This window comes from Leptinotarsa decemlineata, unplaced genomic scaffold (genome assembly GCF_025532065.1).
Source record: "Leptinotarsa decemlineata unplaced genomic scaffold, Ldec_3_MD MMD2_tig00026358_RagTag_RagTag, whole genome shotgun sequence".
In the NCBI taxonomy this organism is placed as follows: domain Eukaryota; kingdom Metazoa; phylum Arthropoda; class Insecta; order Coleoptera; family Chrysomelidae; genus Leptinotarsa; species Leptinotarsa decemlineata.
Genome location: NW_027412703.1, coordinates 1,705,143 through 1,730,636, shown reverse-complemented (window position 1 = coordinate 1,730,636; position 25,494 = coordinate 1,705,143). Strand labels below are relative to the sequence as shown.

The 25,494-nt window shown below is 36.0% G+C and overlaps 1 protein-coding gene across 2 annotated transcripts in view; it reads right to left on the bottom strand.

The window, feature by feature from the left end:
- Positions 1-3,779: 3,779 nt before the first annotated feature.
- Positions 3,780-25,494, bottom strand: part of gsb (paired box protein gooseberry) — a 76,208-nt gene continuing 54,493 nt past the window's right edge. The window contains exons 4-6 of one of the 2 annotated variants that reach the window (XM_023168463.2): positions 24,683-25,361; positions 19,188-19,294; positions 3,780-4,425 (exon numbers count right to left, since the gene is read on the bottom strand). In XM_023168463.2, coding sequence (XP_023024231.1) covers positions 19,228-19,294; positions 24,683-25,361 — 746 coding nt within the window. In that variant the 3' untranslated portion in view covers positions 3,780-4,425; positions 19,188-19,227. The remainder of the gene's footprint in view (positions 4,426-19,187; positions 19,295-24,682; positions 25,362-25,494) is intronic. The other variant, XM_023168462.2, reaches the window with a different exon arrangement.

Genomic DNA, 25,494 nt, shown 5'->3' with positions numbered 1-25,494 from the left:
AGGTGATTGACAATGTTTCATGATGGATTTCACTAGTTTGGACTTCCATTGTCTACTATATAAAATAATTTGAAATCCTTGAGTTGGCCATTTTTCGCTTGATAGTGGGTTTCCATATGTTGCGTATTTCTACGCTGGCTTGGCTGAATACGTTGTTGGACAACATGTATGCGGCTTCCTTGAATTTTCTCCTAAACCAATGTTCCTCTCTGTGCAAGATCTCAGCTTGGGACCACTCGATGTTGTGTTGATGGGTCCAAACATGGTCTGCTATTCCTGATTTGCTGGTTTTCCCTCGCTGTGTGTGTTTCTTGTGCTCGGCAATGCGAACATTCAATAGCCTCTTAGTTTCACCAATCAGTGCTTGCACTTCCCTACATCAGATGATTATCGGAGAGGATAAAAAAAATTAGTTCCAAGTACAACATCAGAACCTGTTTCAGATCCGGTAACTCTATCCGTAGGAGCCTCACGAAAACCAGGCCACCAAACGCGGTATCCGGTAAATGAACCAAGAATTGCATTTACCGGATACCCTGTGATTGCGGAAAATCCTATATACTAAGAGGTTATTGAATGTTCGCATTGCCGAGCACAAGAAACACACACAGCGAGGGGAAACCAGCAAATCAGGAATAGCAGACCATGTTTGGACCCATCAACACAACATCGAGTGGTCCCAAGCTGAGATCATACACAGAGAGGAACATTGCTTTAAGAGAAAATGCAAGGAAGCCGCATACATGTTGTCCAACAACGTATACAGCCAAGCCAGCGTAGAAATACGCAACATATGAAAACCCATCATCAAGCGAAAAATGACAACTCCCGCCAAACGGTCGTCTCCCACGAAACCAGTGAAGCGGAAAATGGAAAGCGGGGATAAGTGAAAGTACTCGAACGACCTATAAATAGTCATCTCTCGGAGGAATCAGTCCAGTCATCACCCGAAGACGATTGTAGATACTAACAATCGAAACGTCGTGAACTAACGTGGCTTGGAATCTATCAACTTTTTATTTTCTTTTTCATTTCTTTGTTTTCATTTATTTTTTGTTCAGTTGTTCTATTTTTACTTGTAATTTATTTCACTATTATTTCATTTCAGGTTTATTTTGCTAATATAACTGTTATTTTCAGCTATTCATTTTTAATTCTTCTTTTTTAGTTGTTTCAGGGATTTCAAATCATTTTATATAGTAGACAATGGAAGTCCAAACTAGTGAAATTCATTTGAAAGGACTGGTATTGTCAATTTCGAACGTGTCTGCCCTGTAACGAATGAAGAGAATACATTTCAATATATATATATATATATATATATATATATATATATATATATATATAAATCAAAAGGAGGACACGTGTTTCTGGCTATTGGCCTCATCAGCGCGGTGCAGCCAATTACAAAGGTGGACAACAATTGGTTACCAAGAATGAAAAAAAAAACATCACATATGCACGGTGTCATCAACAGGAGCCAACCAGCATTCCCAGGCATCATCTAACATCACCACGTAGGCAGCTATAGCTACCTGCGTGACTTCTGGGTCCAGAATATAGATACAGAGATATAGATATTATTGAGTGTGTATGATATAAATCAAAAGGAGGAAATTCGTTGACATGACACTCAAGAAATATGGAGGCAAACCGCGGACACGTGTTTCTGGCTATTGGCCTCATCGAATTTCCTCCTTTTGATTTATATCATACATACTCAATAATATCTATATCTCTGTATCTATATCCTGGACCCGGAAGTCACGCAGGTAGCTATAGCTGCCTACGTGGTAATGTTAGATGATGCCTGGGAATGCTGGGTCTTTTAATTGAAACCACAAATGTGCGGTTGTCCCCTGTTGATGACACCGTGCATATGTGTTTTTTTTTTTTTTTTTTTTTTTTTCATTTTTGGTAACCAGTTGTTGTCTACCTTTGCAATTGGCTGCACCGCGCTGATGAGGCCAATAGCCAGAAACACGCACACTACATCTTTAAGTAGGCAACGCCTACTTAAAGATTTTTTTTAAATAGAAAAAATGCAATTTTTCCTTGAACTAAAAAGAAAACAATGGCATGTGTTACATCGTTGAATTCGTAATAAAAAATGGAATCAGATACAGGGTGTACTTTTTTTTCGGGCTATTTAAAAAAATAAAGTTGATGATGATTTTTTGAAAACGAAACGTCGGATATAAAAACTAAAAATACCATCGTGTAGTACCTTGAAAGTGCCAATGAAAAAGTGTTATTCGTTTTTTGATATATTTTCAAATAAAGTCAGAAAAAAATAAAATTGATATTGTCAAATTCTCGTTTTTCCCAAATATCTCAGCAGGCCATGAAAATTCTTCAAGTTTCTAAACGGCATGTAAATAAGCTTTAAAGAACACAACTTTTTCCTAATTTAACCTAAGCTGTATCTCCAACAGGTACTGAGATTCCCATGCTTAGGTTCCTTATCTTGGACACACTGTATATATACATAAGTAATTTTTGATCACTCCCATATTGATTTCAATTTAAGAGCCACCGGAGACAGCTGTTTCAGCCTATTGGGTACCTACCCGGTACTGACGATGCCCATGAAGACAAAATGATGACGATGAAGACAAAATGAGAAAAACCAAGAAAGTACTTGATAAAAATAGCTGCGTAAACGCAAGCGAAACATAACCGGTGGCTCTTAAATTGAAATCAATATGGAAGTGATCAAAAAGTACTTATCTATTCATTTTATATCAGTTATTAGAAGTCCCTATTTTATATCTTATCTGTTTTACTGGTACAGATATTACGAACAAAATAGTGATTAATCGTTCAGGTGTAGTTCGTGAAATTACTATGGATCTTCATCAAGTAACGGCCGAATCAATCAGAAAATTACCTGAAAGTATTCGTTCCACCTTCAAGAAGGCGACTTATTAGTTAATATGAGTGAATTGTGCTAAGATGATTTATGTCAGTTCTATAATTGATTGAATTTGGTTCATTAAATATCTTTGTCATTTCAAGAAAAGTTCTCTTTTTTGAATTGGCTTCATGTTCTAAGATAGTCACATTATCATAATCAGGTCTGTGGTCTAGTTCAACCGTATGTTGAGCTAGAGTACAGTTTTTTTAAATTTATAATATCGTTTTTATGAGAACAAATACTGTCTTCCAATTTCCTTTTGGTTCGGCCAATATACTTTTTATCATATTGTGCGCAAGGGATGTAGTAGATTACATTTGAATGGTCTAAAATTGGATCTTTGTCTTTTGATTTGGAAAAAGTATTGTTCAATGTGAGTTGATTTTTATATGCAATATATTTTGAATCTTATCTGTTTTACTGGTACAGATATCATGAACAAAAAAGAGACATTACCTGAAAGTTTTCGTTCTAGCTTCAAAAACAAAAAAATATCCTTATAATTGATTCCTCACAAAGCAGAGCTTGGTTTCACAATGTTCAAACGGAATTAAAATATATGTCCTACCTCTTCTAACTTTTGTAACATCAATTCTGAGACACACTGTATATATTATAATAATCACGATGGATATCAAGAATAAGTAAATTATTGTGTTATATCCACTCGAATTTCAATACTTCATTCATGGATCCTGTTAGTCGTTATCAATTAATCCATCTAAACACTTTCCTTAAGTCGTAATTAGCCAATAATTTGATTCATTGAAGGAGGGGTTGAACAAAAAATTCTTCAGGAACCAAAAATTCATGATATTTTTCAATCCCACATTTTTTCAGAAACTCCAATGAAAGTCATACAAATTTTCAGAGAAATATATTTACAACAGTTACACCATCCTTATTTGAAAGAAATCGAATAAATTAATATGTACAACTAGAATTCTAAGTACTTTTGACAGTATAATATCGGCCATTAAACTACAATTACATTTAAATCAGTTTATATGCAATCCAATAACCTACAATTCTTCAAATGTGTCAGTCTATACATCATCAACATCATCAGTGAATTATTGACAAATATATTTATTGCGTTTAGGTTAATTGTTAATCGAATTGAACAACTTAAAGCATAAATATTACTGGAGTTTTTTCCCAACACCAAATCGTTATTTTTACACCTCGACACGTGTTTCGATCACCAAGTGATCATCTTCAAGAGTTTTATCTTTCTCTTGAAGATGATCACTTGGTGATCGAAACATGTGTCGGGGTGTAAAAATAACGTTTTGGTGTTGGGAAAAAACTCCAGTAATATTCATTACTACACCAAAAGTTCCAAACAGTACATCATAAGAAGTTAAAGCATATTTCACACCACATCTTAGGCATCCGATGTTCAGTGGACTCTACTTGAACACATTTCCATTGCACCAAAGTAAGGATATCCAGATTTAGCTTCTCCTGGAGAATGGGCCCCGTAGTGTGCTCCAGATGTGAATAGACTGTAACAAAGAAAAATATGTATGAATATGTGTGAAATTTTGAACGAAATGTTGAAGTGACTAAAATAATAGCGGTACAGAGTAAAAAATGTTATTGGCGTGAAGTTATCCACAGATTTCTAGCCACACATGCTGACGTAAAGGAAAATAAAAATCTGTGGTTGGGATACGAAATTATTAGCACCTGTACTGATATCTGTGGCTGGAAATAACCATTCACTATAGGTTGAACGTGAAATTATTAGGACTATTTGGTGTAAAACTTTTTTATAGAATCTTGAGTAGATTGACGCGTTGATAATTGTTTTCCCATCAACAATACAAATTTAGGGAAAAATAAAATTGGAAATATTAGACTTACTTTCCAATACCCCATATAAAAATGATATCCGATGATGTGCGTCCATCAAAATCACATAACTTCCATAGTTTCTTGAGTAGATTAACTTGGTGATGACTGTTTTCTTGTCATCTAAACAGATTTCAAGAGAGAAATTGTTGAAACAATCAGAATAATTTTTTGAGATTCCTTGAATTCATGAAAATCACACAACTCCTATAGAATCTTGGGTATATCAATATAGTGAAAACCATTTTCTTGTCACACATACAGATTTCGAGAGAAAAATTGTTGCAACAATCAGACTCACTTTTTAAAACACCTTGTAGAATTGTAACCAGAAGATGTGCGTTCATGAAAATTACATAACTGTTATAGAATTTTGGGTAGATTGATATAGTGAAAACCGTTTCCTTGTCACCCATACAGATTTCGAGAGAAAAATTATTGCAACAATCAGACTCACTTTTTAAAACCCCTTGTGGAATTGGAACCAGATGATGTGTGTGCATAAAAATCGCACAACTCTTATGAGGTCTTAGGTAGATTGATGTAGTGATAAAAATTTTCATGTCAACCGAACAGATTTCGAAAACAAAAATGTTGAAACAATCTTACTCATTTTTTGAGATTCCTTGTGGAATTGGAACCAGAAGATGTGCGTTCATGAAAATCACACAACTCTCATACAATCTAGGATAGATGAACACAGTGAAAACCGTTTTCTGGTCACCCATAAAGATTTCGAGAAAAAAATTGTTGCAAGAATCAGACTCACTTTTTAAAACACCTTGTAGAATTGGAACCATACGTTATGTGTTCATGGAAATCACACAACTTTTATAGAATCTTGGGTAGATCGATATAGTGAAAACCGTTTTCTTGTCACCCATGCAGATTTACAAACTCAAAATATGAGTCTGATGCAACAATTTTTTTATCGAAATCTGTATGGGTGACAAGAAAACAGTTTTCACTCTATCAATATATCTAAGATTCTATAACAGTTGTGTAATTTTCATGAACGCACATCTTCTGGTTACAATTCTACAAGGTGTTTTAAAAAGTGAGTCGGATTGTTGCAACAATTTTTCTCTCGAAATCTGTATGGGTGACAAGAAAACGGTTTCACTATATTGATCTACCCAAGATTCTATAACAGTTGTGTAATTTTCATGAACGCACATCTTCGGGTTACAATTCTACAAGGTGTTTTAAAAAGTGAGTCGGATTGTTGCAACAATTTTTCTCTCGAAATCTGTATGGGTGACAAGGAAACGGTTTTCACTATATCAATCTTCCCAAGATTCTATAACAATTGTGTAATTTTCATGAGTGCACATCTTCTGGTTCCAATTCTACAAGGTGTTTTAAAAAGTGAGTCTGATTTTTGCAACAATTTTTATTCGAAATCTGTATAAGAGTTGTGTGATTTTCATGAATACAAGGAATCTCAAAAATGAGTGTGATTGTTTCAACAATTTCTTTTTCGAAATCTATTTAGATGACAAGAAAACTGTCATCACCAAGTTAATATTCTCAAGAAACTATAGAAGTTGTGTGATTTTGATGGACGCACATCATCTGATATCATTTCTATATGGGTTATTGGAAAGTTAGTCTAATATTTACAATTTTATTATTCCCTAAATCTGTATTGTTGATGAAAAAACGATTATCGACGCGTCAATCTAGTCAAGATTCTATAAAAAAGTTAAACACCAAATAGTCTCAATAATTTCACGTTCAACCTATAGTGAATAGGTATTTCCAGCCACAGATATTAGTACGGGTGCTAATAATTTCGTATCCCAACCACAGATTTTTATTTTCCTATACGTCAGCATGTGTGGCCAGAAATCTGTGGATAACTTCACGCCAATAGAATGTTACTAATGATTCGGGGAAAATTTTGGTGTACACCAGTTTGTAAAGTCCAATCTTCTATTCATCTATAACGATTAGTAGCAGGGGAGCCCACGATGCAAAATGGGGATTCACTCGAGCGTCATTGAGACATATTAGGTTGCAAAGCTTAGATGATGAGAAGAAAAAAATGTTATATAATATACACCTTTTCATCGGTGGGGAAAGTGGCTATAGATTTTTAAATATGTAAAAAAATACTGTTGCATGGACATACTTGAGCGCGTCAGATATTGATAGCATCAATGTCCTACGTATTTTTCATGATGTTGGTACGTTAATCTGATCGTTTGCATGATGTGGGTGGTTGTACGTAAGGGTTAAGAGTGAAAAGAAAAAAAATTAATCGAGCGCGTTAGATTTTCTAAGGGGGTATTAAGTGCAACAAAAAAAAGCGCTCATTCATTAATCTGACGATTTCGATCTGACGCAAACTCGCGGCCATTATTATAATGTGCAAAAAAAATTCGCCACTTTGAAATACTCTACCGTGTCAGATTAAGATATATATGGTTCATCTTTATGTTTTAGACGTGCTGTCTCATAATCTGACAAATATCTAGAGGGATTCGCCTAATCTGACAAAAAAATATTTTTTTTTAAATTATTTTGATTCATTAATTGAAAAGCTCAGGAAATAGCATGCAAATAAATGAGTGTATGTTTTTTTAAGTAGAATACTTGTATTTATGAGAAAATTATTTTCAAAAAATTCTGAAAAAAATTTAATTTTTTACAATCAATTGATCAATTATTGAAGAAAAGAGAAATGAAACTTTCTATGTTTTTCACCACTTTTATTTATAACAAATGTTACTGCAATTTCGTCCTATAAGGACATTTTCAAACTTATATATTGTATAAATATCATTAATGATATTGCAGATGTTATAGATGTGTATTTCCTTTTATATGCCGATGATCTAAAAGTATACTGCCTCGTTGAGAACATAGATGATTGTGTAAACCTCTCAGCGAACGTAGGACGGGTTGTAGAATGGTGTCATCGAAATAACTTGTTACTGAACCCGGATAAATGTAAGGTCATGTCCTACAGTTTGAAAACGAATATCTGGATCTTTGATTATTCAATAGAAAACGTTTCCCTGGTCAGACCAGAAACATTTACTGATCTTGGCGTCACATTTGACACTGCACTATCATTTAATAGGCATATCGATAATGTTGTAACCTCCTCCTGTCGTTTGTACGGATCAATTGCAGGTAATAGAAACTTTCAAAGAAACTTCGACCTTAAAAACTTTATTCTATGCTTTCATAAGATCAAAGTTAGAATACGCGTCAGTTGTGTGGAGCTCCTTTTATCAATATCACATTGATAGAATAGAAGCAATTCAACGACGATTTTTGAAACTGCTAAGCCTAAAAATCGATGGCATTTATCCTCCAATATAGGAACAACCCACTCTGAATTGCTACAAAAGCAGTCTCGAAAAAAGGCGTGAATATTATAGTGTTGTACTAACCTATAAAATTATCAAAAGCATAGTTGATTGCCCAACATTACTGGAAAAGTTTAATATTTGCATCCGTAGAATCTGTTCCAGACACCCGAGTACTTTCTATATAGTCCAGTCATTATAGTAAGTTCACCTCGGAATTCGAGATACACAGCTGTTAGTCTGTAAATACTTGTATATTGACACCCTAAAAGTTGTCTCAAAACCTACATATGGTAGGGTGTAAGCAACTATTAAATTTCAAGGTCAGAGGTCACAAAAATCGGTTTTTGCGCTTTTTTGGAAATATCTCATTTCCTATGGGTTTTTTGCTATTTGTATTTATTATCAATACTGTGGAATACAAAATTCTCTACAAATTTTGTTGAAAAAAATTTTTTATACGGTGAACCGTTTTCGAGATAGAGGGCGGAGAGCACGCGGTCACAGCATCACTTCAGGTCAACCGGTGCCTCCGGTCGAAAACGCGCCATATATAGTTGATGAACTATCGATAAATCAATGATTATGAATATTTGTCAATTTTTATTAATTATTATATTATATTTTATCATTTTTTTCCTAACTTATCCACTTTTTATTCAGTATTAATTTATTTAACAACACTCACCTGCCCATGTAATTGCAGAATTGTTAATGAAAATATAGGAATTATATTTGAATTTTAACCTAATTAATAGTTATAACTTCTTACATGATGAAAAAAAAAAAACAAATAAATTATGAACTAATCTTTTTATTAAAAAATATCATTGAATACATTTATTTTTATTGAAAGTAAAGAAATGGAATAAAGGGTACAAAAACTACAATTTATAATTTTAATCATATTCTTCCTCTTCATCGTCGTGTTCTGGCTGCTGGTAAATTTCAAACTGGTCTTCATTATCGTCTTCTTCCATGATTTCGGGGTCAAAGGTTCCATCTTCGTTAATGTCGCTCTTATATGGTAGAGCATTGAGACAAGCTTGCCCATTACATTGGCCACAAGCTAAAGAGCATTCCAAGCCCGCTTTCCTGCATCCGCATCGCGAACCACAACCACTCTAGCAGTTGCAGAAAATTGTATTTAGCAAATCTTCTGGAGCAGGTGGTAAAATTGTCATGATTGGCTACAGAAAATCGTTTCGCATTGCCCAACCCCATACCTGGGGTTCCAAATCATGTCCTAACCAAGTTTGAACTTGATAATATACACGGTTGAAATGTTGATGAGCAGCTGCACTTGTTGGTGGAATATTTGAAAGCTGCACAGGTTTATTAAGTTTTGTAGACTTGACGTAATGCATATAACGAAGATGATCGAGACTTTTCACAGATTTCGGAGCATTATAGACTGCCAATAAGGTTTGAGTTCCACTCTCTAATAATCTCTGGGCCGAACAATTTTCTTCCTCAAATGCTGCAGCTAGTTCATCCAAATTTGTCAGTTTCTCAAAAACTTTTAAAAATGATTTTTTTCCCTTTTTAAAAAGCGCAGAAGTTGTGTCACAGCCACTTAATGCGTGCAGAAATAAAATATGTTTTTTAGAATGAGGATAATTATCAAAACTTTTAGTCGAGTATATCTCCGTTTTTACATTACCTTTCCCAACTTTTTTAAAGAAAATTTCTTGTTCGTAAGACAGTGTACGCCCAATTAAAATGACAAGTAAATCAATATCTTGTCCTATTATAACTGCAGTTTTTTTAGACTTTGATTCTTCAATTGCAGTTTCAACAATAAGAACATCCGCATCTATATATGGCGCGTTTTCGACCGGAGGCACCGGTTGACCTGAAGTGATGCTGTGACCGCGCGCTCTCCGCCCTCTATCTCGAAAACGGTTCACCGTATAAAAAATTTTTTTAAACAAAATTTTTAGAGAATTTTGTATTCTACAATATTGATAATGAATACAAATAGCAAAAAACCCATAGGAAATGAGATATTTCCAAAAATAGCGCAAAAAACCGATTTTTGTGACCTTTGACCTTGAAATTTAATAGTTGCTTACACCCTACCATATGTAGGTTTTGAGACAACTTTTAGGGTGTCAATATACAAGTATTTACAGACTTACAGCTGGGTATCTCGAATTCCGAGATTCTTACCTAATTTAAGCTTAAATGACTGGATTAATATAAAAACATCTCGCACAAATGTTCTGGAGAATTCTCCGATCTATACCATGTGTAAAGTGACAAATTTTGTTAGCGATAATTTAGATATATTTAGTTGCAAATTGTCAAATATAAAATCCCACTTCCTGAAATAATTTTTATGTCACCTATAATAAATATAAAATTGTAGTCTTTACAGTCACTTGTTTGCATTGTTTGTAGTGTTTGTAGACTTTACAGTCACTTATTTGTGATGTATTTATTATACTCTGTTATTTCCTGCTCTGTAATTGGGCTATGTCCTGTAGAGTATTGTATTGTATTGTATTCAATTTTTTGAGTTGACCAGTTCAAAAAATAAAAGGGGGGGGTGACATTAAAGAAATGCACTATACAAGAAAAAGAGGGTTGTAGAGAATTGGAGGATATGGTGATTATTTACGTCTTTCCTCATGATTTTTGATTTCAATGATAACAAAGCAACTTGGGAGATTTTTCTTGCTTTTTCTGGAAATAGGCTGAACGTGAGCAATCTTGCAATAAGGTAAAGTTCCATCAGTTCAAAAAAAAAAGGTAAAAGAAGGTTGAAACCCTTCCTTGTATGACAGGTCAAAATGTCTGCAAAATACTGGTGCATCACTGGTCAACAACAGAGGTACGATTCTGCGTCACTACAATAACTTTCTCACTGGTAGAACCATCGCCAATCAGGACCAGGCAAAAACGGCCTTCGTAGACTTTATCGAATCCCCATCACACAATTTTCATGCTGGCAGAAACAATCGACACGTTTTACGTTGGCGAAAGTGCACTGATTGAAACGGCACTTATTTCAATTGAATTTGTGTATTCACTGAGATATTACAGTTCAAAGTAGATTCTTGAAAACTGACAAAACTTTTGAATCAACCTGCTAGCTGTTGGAGCCTCCTAAAATCACATTTTCAAGACATCAACTCCAGCTGGAAAAACTGTTCCGAGAATTGGCGAAAGTGAAAAGTGGAAATTTCGAAAAACTATAAAAAAAATTTCGATTACTGTTTGAAAAACTCACATCGAATACTTCTTTTAAGAAAGATGAGAAAAATATGAATCGTTTCCGAAAAGAAATAATGTACGGAACTCATTCCCAAACACAAATAATTTGACCAATATTTGATGAATTTATGACGAACATTCGTATGTACTCGTACTTAGAATATCGTGTTTCAAATCATCAGCTTCACAGAACTTGTCTTCTTGCAATCAATTTGAAGCCAACAATAAATATTTCTCCGTTGACGCGGAAAAATAATAAAGATCTGAAATTACTGTACCAACGTTTGAAAACTTGTAATAAGTTTTGAAACGGAAACGTATTAAATTCGTGAAATATGCACACTCGATACTTGTCTGAAGTTACCCAGAACCTATTGTATTCCGCCGTATTTATTATTTCTCAGAATAACTTTCCACGAGTGTATGACTGAACACGAAAAAGAGATAAAATCCCACCTAATACTCTGATAACGGAAAACATTATTTACCTCGAGAGGTGGAATTATTCGACAATAAAATTGAACTTATTGTTGAGATATATTATTCGTAATTCATAATGCGGCAATTAACTTTTTTATAACGATGGTACAAACGTGAATCGTTTTTTTTAATCAACATATTCGTTCAAGAACTGATATTCAAAGAAGCTGCCAGAGTAATCCTGAAAATCAGTACATTGTTATACAGGCTGACTCACGGTGGATGGCACATTAGACGTTTCTGGTGAACCAGAAAACGGATCACTTTGAAAATTTAATGGAGGGCATATTCGGACATTCTCTAGCCAACTAAAATATTTTCGACAATGCGGTGTTGCCGCTTCTATTAGAAAGCAGTAGCAACTTTGATTTTTCAAATGGAACACTCTGTATATAATATTATTTTTGGAATCTCCAACAATTGCCCGACAACTTTTCTTGATATTTCCCTATACCTATCTGTTACCGTTTTCGAAATAAAAATTAATTTCAATTTTTTTCTTCGAAAATCATGACTTCTAAAAATGCCGATATCTTTTAGTTAAGAAGTACTATGATATCGAAATTTGGTTTGGAGTTAGGTGATACTTGGACACTTCCCACACGTCAGCCTAATCTCCGTTACTTCAATACAGGGTGTTAAAAAAATACAGTTTTTTCGTTTGCTTGAAAAAGTTGCTGAAATTTGATTATTTTAAATGGAATACCCTGTATATTATTGAAAATTCGGAAAGCTGCTGAAATTTGCTTTCTTTCTATGTATATCATATCTATACCTAACTAGTCAAGTTTCGGACTTATGAACATTTATTTGTGAAAATGTCCCTTCAGAATGGTATTTCCATTCGGTATTTGGTAAGCAGGCCATGATTACTATTTGACAGTAGCGTTGTGACATTCTCCTAATAATATCGACATTTTCGTCACTTCAGAAGTTGCAGATACCTTCAAATCGATGGAACAAAACTATTCAAACGAAGTTCTTATGAATTTGTTTATTATTTTTGGACAGTGTGACAAAATTATCAGCAGAACATGTAGAAAGTTCAATGAAATGTATCCGAATCTATCGCCAATGAACCTCAAGAAATTTATACGAATTCAGAACAATTTCAATGCATTTGGATCAACTTTAAAAGCACCAAGAAACCAGAAACGTCTAATGTGCCATCAACCGTGAATCAGCCTGTATATATATATATATATATATATATATATATATATATATATATATATATATATATATATATATATATATATATATATGTCAGTAAGTAGTATTTCATGTTATTTGAATCTCTACTTACCCACTCACCCAAATTTTTCGTATGAAGAATTAGAAACCTAAAACCTTTCTACCCAAAAATTATTCTCTCCCAAAGAAACATCCACCCTACAGAGTAAAGAGTTCATTTTGGAATCAATTGCGTTCTTCTTTTTTTAGGGGTTTCCACATTTTTTGTACAAAGATGGAAATGAAGAAAGCCAAAACATTTCTTTCCTCAATATATGATAGTATACATATGACACGTCAAATTATTTATTCCACAGGTACATTTCCATATTGTTATTGGTATTATTGAACAATTATAAACATCTTACGTGACTTGAAATTATAGCGATTGACGGGGAAAAATCATTCAGTTCAACTCGAAAGAACATCATTCCACATAAAAAATATCGACAAGTGTCAAACTATCATTGCTCTAGAATATACCTGAATTGATGAATAATGGAGATTTTCACACTTACGTATACTCTGATACAAAATTAATGCTGCCTACAAAGCGCCAATTAGAATTGGTGTGAAAATGTTCCGGACTCTTTGAGAAGGTCTCCATGAGAAATTGTATTCAAGGAGGATATGTAACAAAAAGCAAATGGTTTTTCACCCTGTAGATCCATTGTTACTAATTCCATAGTGTTTATAGATTATGCGAAAGAGAGTATGGATGAAAATAAAATGAATATCGCCGGATTTTGGCGAAACGAGAATCTGGCGTAGCAGAAATTCGACTTTTTCAGAATAATTTCATTGAAACACTTGAAATCAAAAAACTTTTCGAAATCAATTTCAAATGAGATATAGAGAAATATAATTGAAGTAAAACCAAATCAGAACCAGAGAGTAAAAATATATAATTATTGGAAAAGAAAATTAAGATGGTGTAGGAAAAAGTCGAGTTGAAATTGACTTCACTAAGTATACTTAATCAAAACTTAAACAATAATTCATTTCAGTAGCGAGCTTTTTAAACATAAATAAAGAGCGGTACCACCATACATTAAATAACACCATGTAATTTTGTTTAGCACGATTTCAGTATAAGTATTCAATGATTGCGTACTGTGGTAGTACCCATCTAGAATTTATTCCAATGACAAGCTTTCTACCTAGTTGGCCAGGAGAAGATTAAGGTAGTGGCGTGGAGTCGAGGCATCGGAAACGGCTTCCACGACTGTGTAATTGGTAGTTACAGACTACATCTGAATAATATCTGACAGCAATTAATTTGGTCGGATCGACCTAATGAAGGCTTTCCGTCGTGTTATTTAGCTTTATTGTGGGTCCGGAATTGTTTAATAATTTCACATCATTAATAATTTAATGATTGCCTTGGAGTATCCACTGCTGTACATCCTATTTACTTATGAAAGATATTTCTGAAGAAAGAGAGATAACTAATTTATGACTTTTCATTTTCAAATGGTGCCTCAACTTCGAATGAAATTAATTTTTGAAACGGGATATTTTCCAAGTAAACATCGCAGGCATAAGAATGGAAACGCTCTAACATTTCAATACCGCTTTTGTAGAACGATTTATCTTTCGCTCCAAAATAGGCCTCCGTTTCAGTAATAAACTCTTCATTCAAGCAAATTTTTTTACCGGTGGACATTTTTTTTGAGGTCTGTGCTCAGCTAGTAGTCGCTGGGAGCCAAATCTGGCGAATACGGTGGATGTGGGAGCAAGTAGAAGTTCAGTTCATGTAGTTTTGCCATTGTTTTGATTGAGGTGTGACACTGGAGCTTTGGACGAGGTTCACCAGTTACTCTGGTGGTTTTTATTCCACATATCGACGCAAAAATTCCGATTTGTTATATTTAAACATGACCAAACATTGCTCAGAATCATCAAGATGTTCTTGCTTTTGGTCAACTGTGAGCTGGCGCGGCACTTACTATGAACAGAGCTTTCTCATATTCAATTGCTCATGCAATATAAAGCTAACACATTATTTTGATACCTTTACAGTATCAGCCAACTCATGCAAATTCACTTTTCGGTCATTTGAAACGATTTTGTGGATTCTTTTACGTTTTCTGGTGTTACTGCCTCATTTGGACTGTCTTCAACTCCCCCTCAATCTGAAACGTGGTGAGCAATGGTGTTTTCGCAATAATCTTCCTTTAAACGCGAATAAATGTAATGTAATGACGTACACACTAAAAATCGTCCATTTTCATATCAACATTTAATGAACGATATTTTACTTCAACGGCCTCTCACATTGACCGATCTAGGTGTTATCTTCGATACAAAACTTTCGAGAAAAAGTCAGGAATCAAATCTCCAAGAACATGATAACAGATAAACGGAAGCATAAAAAAACTACGATAAAAACCAATAGAAACTCATCAAACGATTGAAAGACAAGGACGTTTTTTATTTGAGAGCCGACAAAGGTAACAAAGTGGTAATTCTAGATAAATCGGACTACTATGAAAGAGTTGATACTCTCATTACTAACGGGCCGTATGCGAAATTGTCCAGGAACCCGTTACCAAAGATGATTCCCGAAGTAAAAGACGTCCTAAAGAAATGCGACAACATACTTACCCCTCAACTGAAACGGAAGTTACAAGTTTCCAACCCAACGGTGTCGAAGCTATATTGCCTCCCAAAAATCCACAAACCGGGAAAATCAATGCGCCCCATCATGTCAGTTATTGGAGCTCCTACCTACCAAATAGCAAAGTGGCTCACTGAAGAGTTTGAAGCTTTGTCTATTGCGGAACCAGGTTTTAGTATAAAAAACTCTTTAGAGTTCATACAACATACAGAAAACGTAGTTCTGCAAGAAGGTGAGATTTTGGTTTCTTTTGATGTTAGTTCCTTATTTCCTAGCGTCCCAATTCCACAGACCTTGCAATACCTCAGGGAATTACTAGAGAAAAACAATTTCAATAATAACGAAATCGATGAATTCGTTTCTCTTACTAATTTGTGTATGAAACAAAATCGGTTCCAGGTAGAAGGTTACTTTTATGAACAACAGGAAGGAACGGCCATGGGAAACTCCCTGTCCCCCTACTTGGCATACCTGTTCATGAGCAGATTTGAAATGTAAACCAAAGAAAAATCTAAGTATTTTCCTAGGATTTGGCTAAGGTAAGTAGACGATATTTTCACGATATTCCATACCAAAAAATCGAATATCGAGGACTTTGTCAGGTATATTCCTGACAGTTCACATCACTGTGTAGAGCACAAACGTGCTGGGTTGAATTTTCTATCGAATCGTCTTTTGACTTTTCCTCTAACACATGAGAGGTTCAAAAAAGAAAAACGTACAATACAGGAAATAGCAGCCACTAACGGTATCTCGAGGGGTATTGTAGACGACATAATAAGGAAGAAGAAGTTTAGGTTAAGAATGAACGAAATCTCGACTTTCAGAAAGGACAAAAACCAAGATAAATACATCTCAGTTCCATACCACCAATATACGAAGAACTTTGGAAAGATTTTCAAGGAACCACATAACCTTTCAGGAAATACAAAAGACAAATTTGAAAATTCGAGAAAGTCTGTAGTTTCTGAAATTGAATGTAAGGATTGCGATGTTAAACATTATGGACAGACAAAAATATTTTCAAAATAAGATATAAGGAATACTTAACACACCTAAAATATGGAAGACCTGAAAAATCAGCAGTCGCCCACATCATATTTTGCAACAAAACCATTCTATAGACTTTAGTTCATTAAGATTAGTTAGACAAGTTAACAACAACAAGCACCTAGATGTCTGTGATGACTATTACGGCGACCGTAAAATGGGCGAAGCGCGCGATACATTGTCCGAACAGAGCACCCATTTTGATGAAACCAACGTGTTGGTGAATGCTATATTACAAAAGGACACATTGTAAAATAAATTAAGGACTGTTAGATAAGACAATATGGTGAAATTAATGTAAGACATTTAAGACAAAGGTACTTAGAAAATGTTTATATGGTGATCGAAACATGTATCTATGTGTTAAAATAACGGTTTTGTGTTGGAAAAAACTCCAGTAATAGTTATTACTACACCAAGGATTCCAAACAGTGAAAAGATAAAGATTCATTCAAAAAACAAACAAAAATCATACATGAGCTGTAACTTATGAAATAATGAACTATTGTAACAAGCAAACATTGTTTCAAAATGAAAAAACCGCGAAGTATAATCTGTAATACAGAAATTTATTTTTATGGCTGGCTCGGTCTTTACTTAATGAAGATCCATAGTAATTTCACAAACCACATCTAACAATTTGATCTTTACAAACTTCATTTTCAAAAATATCACACCCATATCGCACTCACGGTAGCTTCTTCGCAGTGGATAACATAACAAGCATTAGTATGGTATTCATAACATAACATACATTAGTATGTTATTCATAACATAACATACATTAATATGTTATTCATAACATAATATAACATGAGTATGTCAGTCACTACGAAAAAGCTACTGTAATAGCGAAACATGTCATGATATTTTTGAAAATAGACTTTGTGAAGATCAAATCATCAGGTGTAGTTCGCAAAACAAAAATTCACTGTGAAATTTTATTGAGCTATTCTTAGTGAGTCAACCGAAAAATTCGTTATATGGTTAACCAAGGTTTTACTATGTTTCAAACATGAATGTCAGATCCGAACAACTATTTGCAATCTTCTCATAACGATGGGGCATTGAAACTACTGATCTGGACTGCAAAAAATACATTATAAAGTCATATAATATTAATAACCTTCCACATTTTCACCACTAATTATATATTTGACTGCCAGTAATTGCTACTATTACATTCATCAATTTATATTTTAACATTCCAAAACAGGCCAAGTATTAAATTCTTCTGATAGTGTTGTAAAATCTTGGCTGACCAACTAGAACTATGAACTTCTGATGCAACAAAATTTTATAGTTTAGGAGAGCTCGTTCAATCATCAAAGACACGACTCTCCTGAAAATTCATGTGGATTCATTTTGTGAAAAGTATAATGTAGGTACTTCGCTGCAGGTGTTTCTTAAATTTTGCCATTAACTTCAGGCAGAGCACATACTTTGTGCCTGCCCCGCTGGGGACCGAATCAAGTTTTTAGAAACCATCTGAACTGAAAAACCACTCACCATACAAACTAATCGGCTTCGTCAAGAAGCTGGGTTTATTTGGTTGACTGGGAATAGGTGTGACCAACAATAAACCCTTGCGGGTTGCGGTAGAGGGTGGAATAGACCCTTGGACTTAATCTTAACTTACCTACCTCCAGTTCCTGACTCAGCTGAATTTTGACGTGTGCAGGCACAAATCAGGACGCAAAATACGCCCAGTTGTGGTCTGCGAAAAGCCCAGCTCGTGTGAGCGACGCGAAATCGACCGTCTTGGATTCTCCTGCACACCCTCACAGACAGCGGAGATGTTTTCGTGAGGTGTTACGTTTAGTCGACGAACGGCTGTTGGTCGATCGTTTACTGAACTAGTGGACTCAAATTCATCCAGCACGTTGCTAATAGTCCTCTCGGTAGAACGATTACGGCGACCGTAAAATGAGCGAAGCGCGCGATACATTGTCCGAACAGAGCACCCATTTTGATGAAACCAACGTGTTGGAGAATGCTATATCCGGGCATGGTGATTAGGTAAAACATACGGAATTGATGACAACAAGTTTGACAGATGTAGCTTCAACAAAATGGCCGTTATTAATTGGTTCCCTATTGGAAGACCCTATATAAATAAATTCACTCTGGCTAACGACATCAGCAGTCGATGCCTTAGAAACGGAAAATGAATGAATGTCTATACTCATGGAAACTTTCCGTGAGAGATAGATTTCTGTTGATCCAATTTGGAATTATCGTCAACCAGCGGTTCCACTGAAACAGTTCACAAGTAATTCAAGGACACCGAAGAGAGTAACTTTTTGGCCTTACTATCCTGGAAGGCAATGAAGCTGTTGACTCCCTTGAAAAGGAGGTGTGAGCCACAATAAACTCTTGCGGGTTGTGGTGGAGGGTCGAATAGACCCACTCACTTTAGACCTAACCTAACCTAACTTTTTGAATACAACACACATTCTACGAGAAATAAAAAAATTAAATAGGTATATACCTAGTTTCTCGCCCATTGAACGCTTCGTTGTGTGGACTGGCTATTCCGGTAATCTTGTAAAATTCCGAAGAGACGTTGCTCCCAAAGGCTGTTCAGCCGGCAACCATCTAAAAATGAAAATTTAACAAGATTTAGAAAATTCGTTTGCTTTCTCTTCGCAAGAATTATTCCAGAGATGAAAAAATTATGAAAGCTCACATAAAAAGATTAACTGGATAGGAAACTCATTTCAAATAATTTCTAGAAATTCAAAGGAGTCCTCATAAAAATATACACGTAGGTTGTGGCATATTTTTTTCTTATATATACACACAGCGAACGGCAGCTCTTGGTCTGGCGGCATTGGGCATGTCTGAGCACCTGCCTTCTGAACACTTCAGTAGAACTATACATAGAATCTGGGATACGGAGTTTGGGATACTGCTACGGTTGAAAGTAGTTATACGGTTCAATTGCAACAGGAAGCTGTTGAACAGGTCCTCGTGGTACCCCTGCTGGACTTCTTGAAATCAGACTAGAAAAGGAAACTCCAGGAATGGATTTTTTCTCCTCAAATTAGAGTGAGTAAAGAGCATCAAGCCTCCAAATTTCTACATACCAGAAAAAAGGCAAAATGGCGAAGGGAAGCTTGCAAGATTTAAATACTGAAATTACTAGAGGGTAAACTTGGTGTCAACAGAAGCAAACTAAACACCAAAATCACAATCTATGTGAGCATATCCTCATCGCAAAAGAAAAATTTCACAAAGAAAATCAGTGTTATGACTCGCCACTCCGAAGTCACGCCGACAATCCAAAAAAAGGGCTTTCTTTTTCATTTAAAAAAACTTCTCGAGAATCGACCTACAGCGCATTCCGACTGCTTTGTGTGTTCTGCATGATAGAGTACAATTATATGACATCTTAAAGGTAGGTAAAAGACATAATAAATATTCTACAACACCACTAATTCCTTTTGTCCTTTTCAGAGATTGGTGGAGCATTATTACGGTCCACATATGAAAAACATGAACACCTGGTTATCTATATGATGTAAATCTATCATTTGAATAAAAAATATTAGTATAACTCGCTTTAGTTCATGACTAGGTATTGTAAGTTGAATATGGTTCAAGTAGACCAAGTGAAACATAAGCTACACCTTGAAAGAAATAGCATTTGATAAGGATGGAATAATGCATGGTTAAAGAAAATGCTATAAGCTACGGTTCAAATTCGATATCTATTTGATGAAATTGATGAAAACAGTAAACATACTGGAAAAGAAAAACGAGTTCCTGACTAACGGAAAGAAGCAATTTAATGAAAGAGTTCAAGTCCATCGAAGTTGGGTGAAAATCCGTTTGAAAATATGATAATCTTAGAAATCAACACATTCTTCGTCTCCTTGAAGAGTAGACTGACAGTTTCTACTCTTCCTTCAGAAACTCTAAACGATGATTTCCATCACATGCTTTTATAATTGTAAATGAGCAATTGGAAGTTCTGTTTATTTTGGAAAGCATCTGGGCACACAGTGTCCAGTGCATTAGTAATATTTGAAAATTTCAATTGGTGTCCAAACCATAACGTCAAGAAATAGAACTTTGTTCACTTGCATTAAACATATCCGTATATGAATGTTGATAGATTTTTTGTAGTTTTAGGATTATTAATTTTTTTGTTTTCGTATTTATTGAGATCAGATTCAAATATTTTTTCGACTGTTTTGGTACCTTTTCAGGGCATTTTTTTCAATTATCATCATGAATAGTATTTCTGTTGTGAAAATGTTGGTCAGAAGTGAAAAATTCAGGTAAGAGCAAAGCAGAGTTGAACAAAACATCTGAAATAGAAGTCCAAAGTTACTTGATGGTTTTTGAAACTTTGCGATACCCAAAGCTTCCATAATAACCCAGTTAAGTGCCACCGAATCGGTTATTATAGATAATCTATACTGAATATTGAAAAGTTTGTGAGGATGGATGTATGTATGTATGTTTGTGGCTATATCACGCCTAAACGACTGAACGGATTTAGATGAAACTCCACATAAATTCAGCTTGTACACCAGAATAAAATATAAGCCACAATTCCAAAGGTTTTGTGTGATTTTGGTCATAATATAACGATAGGTTTTAAGTAAGTCGGAACAATTCTTACTCTCTTGCCGTACGCTGCCTATACTGTTGAAGTTACATAAAGATAAAGTACCGTAAGATTGTTTATCTTGAATAGTTCTTAATAAAAGTCCGCGATAGCATATATCTAGCTCTTATGTGGTAGCCACATTATGCAGAATATTGAGCCATTATTACAATTATATTGGATACTTTTTTTACAATGCGTACGTCGCGAATATCTGTCAAATTCTTATAAGAATCGGAGATAAGGATTGAGTGGGGAATGGGAAAAAATACCAGCGTAGAACAATCAGAACTGGCTGGTATCTCAATCGCCTCAAAAGAAATAACCAGGAAAGGAATTTCTGGCAAAAACATAACAATCTGCACTGATAGTATACAAGCACTATTAGCCTTGAACAGAAAACGTGTTACCTCAGGGCTACTAGTAGAGTGCCACCAAGATTCAGCCAAAGCCTCGGTAGATAATAACATTATCCTGAGGTGGGTTAAAGGGCACGACAGGAGTAAAGGTAATTGCATTGCCGACTCTTTAGCCAAGGAAGCGGCTGTACTGAGAATTTTAGGACTCAGTGACATCCGCGGCCTGATGACTTCGACAACTAGCCAAACGTCACACCCATGCTCAATCCCTAAAGAGATGGGGTGAAATACAAGGATGCAATCTTGCCAAGATCACCCTGGACGACCCTGGGAAGCTGGCGCCGAAGAAATATCCGGCGATGACCGGGAAAAATCTACGCTTAACAGTAGGATTTCTGACTGGCCATTGTCAACTAAGAAAACACCTCCATAATATGGGGCTAGTGGACATACCTCTATGCATCATGTGTGAACAGGAAGATGAAACTGTCAGGCATGTCCTATGCGAGTGTCCGGAGTTATCGTCAATAAAAGAGTGTGTGTTCGGCGAGTCTGTCACCTCACAAACCACAAGAGGAGACTAAATCATCTGTCGGTAACAAATAAGACAGATGGGTATCCGCGGCTAAGCTAAACAGTAGAGACGGGAGTGGGTTAAACAAATTAGCAAATTTCAAATAGATCTCAATGGGCGCCAGGTAAATTTAATCCTCCAGATACCCTAAGTAACTTACAATATCAATAACTTACCAATTAATATTGGAAATGAAAGATAAAGATCCCCAATATGATTTATTCAGTAATCCTAACTTACATGGATTAACCGACAACGCTTCTAAAACAACAATGCGATATTTAACTACTACGCGATATTCAGATGTCAATACAGAGGTCCTTGAGCGCGGTGTATATAGCCACAAATTCAATCAGCCATAAATTATGGTAGTTACGATGCTTAAAAGAAACTACAATATGCCAAGTAAAACTACCACAAAAATTGAGTAGGTGTGGGCAAAATCGTAAATACTAGTGTGGAAGGTAAGACAATCTCGTTTGCGTCGCGTGAGCTCAGGCGTAGGCGCATCGGTGTCAACAAGCAATTGTAAAAGGAAGTAAATACCTCAATTTGCGTTTCACAAATGAAACCAAATACGTTATCAACTAGCAGTGAATTCAGCCAGAAAAGCAATCACTATATCAAACAGGTATTAATATACAAAAGCAAACAATTATTTAAATAACTCAACATTACATAACTATTCAAATAAATCAAATATAACTTGCGTGCTCCTTTTGGGCCACCCGGTATATGGTGTCAGGCTACCCCGTAGTTCGATGGAGGTGGATCACCCTGTAGTACGGCGGAAATGGATCACCCTGTAGCACCACCAAGATAGATCACCCTGTAGGGCACAAAAGGATCGACCAGTAATGGATCGCCGAATAGGACCCCAAAGGTAGCTGAACACCTCCAAGTCCGGAGAGTTTGTCAACAAGGTGTTCTACACCCCAGAAAAAAAAATAAAACCCCTGGCCAACGGGTTTTCTATACGTTTCTTTGTGTGCGGTGCTCTGCACGGAAGTCCTACTGGGACTTGATGAGTGACTAAGGGCCTTCTGTTCCTTATGAATATGATTTCGGAAATCCTTCCACCTGGTGCAATGAGTTCGGTAACCACCACAAATCCTCAAAAGAGATTAAGTTTCAGACTGCAAATATCCACATCAAAATGACCAATCAGTCTTCCACAATACAATCCTGACTTGTAGGAATAATCCCCGTGAAGGATGGCACAAATACAACCATATATATCCTACAAATCAGTCTGTTGGTACACTTGAACTCTCAACCAAGCTCAACGAAGGTTACCCCCGAAATCCCGAGAGACTGCCACGTCTGACAGCTAACCAGTTGTTGCCACAGTGTGTCCAATCTACACTACAAGCACCAAGGGGGCGCTGTGCACAGCATCATAAGTCTATCAATTCCTCCACAGCTACTCGAGACATCATCAACAAGTCCAAGACCCATCAAAACTTCTTCTCAAAGCAATGCAACCCTAAAACAACCCTTGACAATTTGAGTAACTGATCAATCCCTCACCCGTGAACAACTGTAGAACTAGTTCAGTGTAGGTCGTCGGAACGACACTACGAAAGTTCGGCAGATGTCAACCAACAGTTGTCTCTTAACCTTGTTATTGAATGTTTACAAAAATATTGACTCCAACCTATATTCAACTATTTACCGATCCTTATTCATGCCATGGAATAGACACATATAAGGTAAGTCGCCACATCTTTCCCATTCAGTACGAATATTTGAACATTCATATTATGCAGAATATTTACCGAAAATATCGAGGAATTTCGGATCTCCAACGTCGATTGGCAATAGAAGAATGCGAAGTGAGTGATAGGTACTGATCAAAGCAGTTAGTCAGGGAGCATACATATATTCTTATACATTTCAGGTATGGTTTTCTATGGAACGGAGGATTCCCATTACTATGATGTTAATTGAATAAAATCAACTTGTAACTGAATTACATTGTTAACATCCTCTGAATAAAGATCTTAAAAGGCAAGGTAGTGTTTTGAAAGGTCACATAGGAGCAGTTTTGATCTAGTGCTAAATTGAAACGTAACAAGTCTTGGCCTACACCTGCCGATATAAAGGAGATATCCCCTAGTGACATGTCCACCTTCCTGGAAAGGACAGAATGGACGATGATCTAGGAGGACAACTCCTCAGGAGGATGTACAATGGGTCACACGTGGCCTGAGTGCTGTGGGCCTACACTCACTCTCTCTACTCTACAGATACATTTAAATTATGTGGAGGATAGGTCCAAGGATTGAACCCTGAGGGACTCCCGAAGATATTTTCTTGAAATCTCATATGGTTCTCCACTCTAACAATTTGTTGTCTATGTGAAAGATATGGATCGAAAAAACTGTCAAAGTGCTAAAAGAATAATATGGAAATGATATAAGAATTCAACTTACCTATAATTATCATGCCAAGGTGCTGACAGGTTATCTGGGACTTTGGTATTCTGCGAGTGTCGTGCCCATACTGCACTCTGTTGAGGAGAAACGCTGTGTTGATTGGGAGAAATCTGGCTCATATTGTAGCCAAACTGGTTAGCACCGGTCAGCGAGCCACCTTGTTCCAAGCCGGGACCGCTACTGTAGGAGTTGTAGAGAGCATTTTGCCCCGGAGAGCCTGAACTTGCAGTCGCTCTACCAGCGGTGAGAGAGTGCGGTAAGGTACTAGAAGGCAGTGTACTAGCCAGAGGACTTGATCCCAAAGCAGCTGAAGCATAACTTTGTTGCGTCCAGCTGCTCTGATTAAAAGCGCTTTCGGGATAGTGCTGCTGCACCGCGGGAAATGCGGACTGTAAAGACATAGTGTTGAAAGCATTGAGTTGTTGTGAGTTCAACTGCTTTCTCAACCTAGCTCGACGATTGGAGAACCACACTTGTACTCTTGCCTCGGTGAGTTTCGTTTTCTGAGCGAGTTCCTCTCGTGTATAAACATCTGGATACTGAGTTCTACCAAAGGCACGTTCGAGGGCCTCCAATTGCTCGCCTGTAAATGTTGTTCTGGAACGTCTCTGTTTTCTCTTCAGAGGAATACCTGGTTCCGATTCTGTGTCGCTGTCTTCGTATGAAGAATTTGGACCTGAAATAAAGACGAATTTATACTGAAAAATAATTGAATAACTGGGATAATTCTGAGCAATGGGGAGAAGCTTTGGGTTGTCTATTTCTCCATTTACATGTAATGAGGGAAATTCCAAAGATGTTTCGATAGA